General features: G+C 32.1%; 1 protein-coding gene across 2 annotated transcripts in view; it reads left to right on the top strand.

Annotated features, from left to right (window-relative positions):
- CGGBP1 (CGG triplet repeat binding protein 1) overlaps positions 1–5468 on the top strand; it is a 6817-nt gene extending 1349 nt beyond the window's left edge. For both annotated transcript variants that reach the window (XM_005878101.2, XM_014549299.1), the window contains exon 2: positions 1586–5468. In XM_005878101.2, the coding sequence (XP_005878163.1) occupies positions 1605–2108 (504 nt within the window). In that variant the 5' untranslated portion in view covers positions 1586–1604 and the 3' untranslated portion in view covers positions 2109–5468. The remainder of the gene's footprint in view (positions 1–1585) is intronic.
- The last annotated feature ends 303 nt before the right edge of the window (positions 5469–5771 follow it).

The following is a 5771-nucleotide window of genomic DNA, read 5'->3' as shown; positions in this document are numbered from 1 at the left end:
TACTTTTAGCAATAAAAAAAAAAAAAGATGTAGGCATTACTGGGCACAAATATTTAATGTTGTTTTATAACTAGTTTAGAGCCATTAATAATTGGGACTGATTTGCTATAGGTGTATAAAATATAAATCATTAACTTAAGGTACACACATATAATGGTAATTCACTGTTTATTGGGCAGGAATCATCTCTGCCTTATCTGCCATTGAGCACCTGTAGCCAACACAGTATTTGGCACATGAAAGCTATACATTAAACAGATTTTTAACACGTTAAGCCCCCTGTCAGTCACCGGTGACTGACACTATACTTTCCCTCCCGAAGACAAAACAGGCTGGGCGCTTAACGTGTTAATAGAATATTTGAATTAATCCTATTAAAACCTAAGTTTTGTCATGCTTTTCAGAATTTATGTGAAACATTAAGTCCTTCTCTGAGTTTATGTCCATAGACAATTTAAAGTTATTTTGAGATAGCTTTCATATTGCTCCGCTACAATTCTCTAACGTGGATTAACACCATTGTTTCTGATTACACTTATAAAGAAAACATGGTACCTATCATATTTCTACAGAACAGAGTTCTATTATCAATTATATCAAATTCATTTGAATTTCTTATATCTAGGTTAATGTAAGAGCTTAACCCAAAGGCACATGCCTCAGGAACAAATGGTCTCCACCAACAATATTTGTTCAATATCTCAAGTTTTCATTGCCACTGGTTTTGGCAGTGATCATAAATGTTTGCAATTAGGATAAATTTTGAAATGATTAAGCTGCTTCTGAGATTAATATATGAAAAAATAGTAAAGATAATCATTTACTTATTCCATCAACAAATTGTGATTGAACATCTATCATATACTAGGCACTATGTTAATGAGTTTTTGGTTTTGTTCTAGCTGACTAGTTAAATGGAATAAATTAATAGATGTGAATATTAGTCTTTAATGGAAAAAAAGTGTTAGAAAAAATACTTTACATATATCTTGATAATCACCTTTTGGAAAACTTAATAGAGGTGTATATGCATTAATTCTTTGAATTCTATTTTTGCTTTAAAATATAATAATATTGATTCTGATGTTACTTGTGTTCGGTCTGCTTTCTTGGCTTATACTTTTTTTCTCTGAGCAGTTGTGGAAATTATATTTACCTTCATATACAATTATGCCAGTTTATTTATCCCCCTGTTTGAACAAACTTTGTTTACAATTCCCTATGATTGTGTTCCTAAAATCAGTTGCCCCAGAACCGTGAAGGAAAAGAAGCTCTTTTAAACTTGAATACATATCTAAATTGAATGAAATTAATATAATACCCTAAATACTAACCTGTGATTAGGTTTTTCTAAAAGATAGTGACATCTGAAATAGGTGTCATTCTTTTTTCATAGTTTAAATTTATTTGAATTTCATCAAATTCAAGGAATGGATGTAGTTGTTACTAGTAATGGGTACACGATCTATTAATTTAAATTAAGTTTTCTGAAATCTATAATCTTAAAAATGTTTATACTTTTCTTGTTAACTGCTTCCCAAATGAACTGTTGTTATAACACTTACGTTTTTTCTTGTCTTGAAAGAACCTTATTCAAAGTCAAAATGGAAAGATTTGTAGTGACAGCACCACCTGCTCGAAACCGTTCTAAGACTGCTCTGTATGTGACTCCCCTGGATCGAGTCACTGAGTTTGGAGGTGAGCTGCATGAAGATGGAGGAAAACTCTTCTGCACTTCTTGCAATGTGGTTCTGAATCATGTTCGCAAGTCTGCCATTAGTGACCATCTCAAGTCAAAGACTCATACCAAGAGGAAGGCAGAATTTGAAGAGCAGAATGTGAGAAAGAAGCAAAGGCCCCTAACTGCATCCCTTCAGTGCAACAGTACTGCACAAACAGAGAAAGTCAGTGTTATCCAGGACTTTGTGAAAATGTGCCTGGAAGCCAACATCCCACTTGAGAAGGCTGATCACCCAGCCGTCCGTGCTTTCCTGTCTCGCCATGTGAAGAATGGAGGCTCCATACCTAAGTCAGACCAGCTGAGGAGAGCATATCTGCCTGATGGATATGAGAATGAGAATCAGCTCCTCAACTCACAAGATTGTTGACCAGGAGGTTACCATCATTATGATCAAGATTAAATAATGTGGAGTGTTAAAGTTATGTATTGATTATATGGTTCATTTTTATATTTATTTCGTTTAAAAATCATGTGATGCAGAATAGTTTTTCAATGTGTATATAGTTGCAAGCAAAAACAAAAATTCACCATAAAACTTACTGTTAATTTTAGTCACCAATGGTGTAAAACAAAAATTAAGGTTTAAAGTGTGCTAGAATACCTTAAACCTGATGGTTATCTTTAAAGTTGAAGGTTTTTCTCCTGAAATATTTGTGCATGGAAGAACTGCCCTGCTTTTTTACCCTATTGCCATGTATGATTATTCCTTGTGAGAGTACTTAATTACTTGGATTGAAGACTAGCCTAGGAAATTGAAGCTGCTGCCAGGCAACACCACTCACAGTAACTTAAAGGAATTCTTTCTGATTAGAGGATCCTCCTCAAAATGGAAGCGATGGTGGTAAACTGTTCTTGTATATTCAGATCCCTAGCAGAAAATGACTGTTTATTTCAATATGCTTTATTTTGTATATGATGTAGTTACTTAGCTATCCTTCAGTTCCTCACTGTATTTCTCCCCCCTTTTTAAAGGCTTATTGTTCTATTTAGTAACAGCTTCAAGTGACCAAAAGACTAAAATCTTTTAATGTCAGTGCCAAAAGCCATAGGGAATTTTGCAGTGACACAATTTTAGTCTCTTAACATAAACACAACATTTTTGAACCATAGCTTTCATTTCAAGCATCATCTTGAGTTTGTAAGCTTTTTTTTTTAATGTCTTGATGTTAAAAGACACCAGGATTATCATTTTAATTTAAACAGGTAGACACTTTATTGAGTTTTCTGTTTTTACAGAAAACTAGTAATTTTTTGCTGACAGATCAGAAAATAAGGAAATTACTTTCTATATATTAATTTTTCCATATGGTTTCATAAGAGTTTAGTTGGGATAAGTAGACTAGAAACAAGTTTACTTTCACTTTTATGTGCTTTGCCTCTGGTGGTACAAGGCTTTTAAATGGATGGTAAACATTGTCTAACAGTACAAGATTTTTGTAGTGGAGATCTGGCAGTATCCTGTATAACTCTTTGGGTGAGGAAATAATTAGTTCTGTTAGAGGTCAACCATGTTCAGGAAATGATCTCCATCTGAACCTCACTATCTTTTAAGGTTATCAGAGACCCAAATTATATTTTTTAAAAACTAAACAGTGAAAACTTGGAGTATAGCTTTAAAAAACTCTTAAATTCTTTGAAAGCATTCAAGTTAAAATACTTATATATTTCTATTACAAGCACTGACAAATGATGCCCTATGTTAACAGCAGGTATTATATTTAAGGTTATTTTACCACAAATCTTTATTTAAAAAAGAAAAGCCAAAGTAAGTAAGAACAAGGTTTAGATTTTATATTTTTCAGAAACAGCTTTCCATTTCTAAATTTCTTTTACAGACTTAAGTTCCTAGTTCAGGTTGTCAAAGTGTACGTCTGATTTTAGATTTTATGTGGATTTTTTTAAATAAGCCTGCCACCAAAAAATAAGAAAAAAAGGTCCCCTGTCAAAATTTGAATACCAATTTTTCTCATGTTCGGTTATATTAAAGTAGCACAATAAATTCCTAGAGTAGTGCTCTCATTGATAAAGCACATACATGAGAAGACCAGCAGCAAAACATAACCAAAATGTACTTTTTTTTTACTTCCTCTAGTAAAGAATTTGCAGGCAACCATGTTTAATTTGAATTATCTATGATGGTAAAAAGTCTTAAGAAGCTAGGAAAGTAATTGAGTTTTATAGCGCTATTTTCAGAATACAAAAATAAGGTTAGATATGCAATCATTCTAATTTTTCAAAATTCCATGTGATTTAGACTGCTCCCTATTGTTTGGGTATTAATTTGCACTGAAAGCAAATCTGTAGTGGCAGAACAGTTTTCAGTAGTCCTAAACTATAAACTGACATTCCACTGGAAAGACACCAATAATTCACATTTGAGTTTCTAGTAATTACAGATTTGATGATCATTTAGGTCCCATATAAATGTATTTCACCAGGCTCCAAACTATTCCCACATACACCATATCTAGGGGCATAATCCATCCTCCTGCTATGATTATATCATGTCCTTAGAAGAGTTTTTCATCCTTTTGTGGAGGTTTAATATGTTTCTTCATTATAAAACTTCGTTCCCTGAGTCTGGTTAACCTTGTCTCATAGTTAAATAGATAAAGCAGAATGATTGTTTTAGCCTGCTCAAACGTACAAATCTGTGAAACGATGGTTGGCATATGTTAACAAATGAGAATATCTAAGAGGCATATACTGCTGTCAAGGTATAGTGGACGTGTGTTCTGAAGTTTTAAATCTTAACTATATAGTGTTAGTGTGATACTATACTATTTGGGAAAATAGCATTTTCTATTTTATAAGTTGTATGCATAAACAAGACATGTAATATTTCATTTATAAACTGCCTTCAACACATGCTTACCTGTTAATAGTGTTTTCTTGAAATATAGTAGTATGTCTTCCAAAATTTCACTTTATGCTTACAGTAAATAGTTCCTAGCTAGTTGAAATGTTAAATTCCTTGTTGGTTTCTTTTGATTCTATGGGGCATATAGCAAGCCTAAAGGACATTGTAATCATTTCTTACGGGGTGAAAATCTAGAAAGATTGTGTATGAGAGCCTAAATAGTTATTTTATTCATTATCATCTTTGGGTTAGACTTCTTTTTCTTAACAAATGCTACTTCCAGTTAATGCATTTGGCCCTACTGAATTTTCAGGGACCAAAAAACTTTAAAGAAAAAGTTGTGCATCTTAGAATTGTAACCAATTAAGTATTGGCTTGGGATTGTTCTGAAGTATTTATTGCTTAAAAACTATTGTAAGTAACAGTTGGCAAGAACTCTAAGCAGAAAGTTCCATGTTAAAACTTTTGCCTGGAAGAATTTGTATGTGAATGTTAATGGAAAACACATTTAAACAAATTTAAAGTGGCTATAAATGAAAGCCACAGAAAATAATTTGGTGCTTAGTCTTTGTAAGGGCTCTCCATGGTTTGACTTGCCCCAACTGCTTTTAAATGAGTACATATCACCTTCATTAAATAGAAGATTCATTCTATAATTTCACTGAAAATATTAGCCTAAAATAAATTGCTTTAGCATCTGGTCAGCACTGATTAAAATGTGAATAGTGAAGTGGCTATCTTAATTAAACCTTGGTTTATCTGAATCCATACTGTCATAGACTTCTGAGGTAAATACAATTCTTACCTAGTATTCTACTTGTATCCAGAATACTGTATTCATTAAAATTTACTGTGTTCATTTTTGTATTCCTGTGCTTTTTTTTCCTTCATGCATGTATTAGTATAAATGTGTCACTTTTAAAGTTTTGTCTCTGTGACTTTTAGAAATAAATTTCAAAGAATTTGTTTCAGAAATTTTTGAAAGCACATTTTGTTTTGTGAGTGAATAACATTTCATAATTCCAAAAGATCAACAGTATTTTACTAAATGAGTTTTATCTTTGTAGGATTATTCGTTCTTATGCTTAATATAAAAGCATGTATTCTGTCAAGTAAGAATCACATTATAAATATAGTAGAAATTATATAGGTAATATTTAAATAAACTTA

This window comes from Myotis brandtii, unplaced genomic scaffold (assembly GCF_000412655.1).
Source record: "Myotis brandtii unplaced genomic scaffold, ASM41265v1 scaffold546, whole genome shotgun sequence".
In the NCBI taxonomy this organism is placed as follows: Eukaryota; Metazoa; Chordata; class Mammalia; order Chiroptera; family Vespertilionidae; genus Myotis; species Myotis brandtii.
The sequence above is the reverse complement of the archived record's forward strand: the minus strand, read 5'-3'. Positions and strand labels throughout refer to the sequence as shown.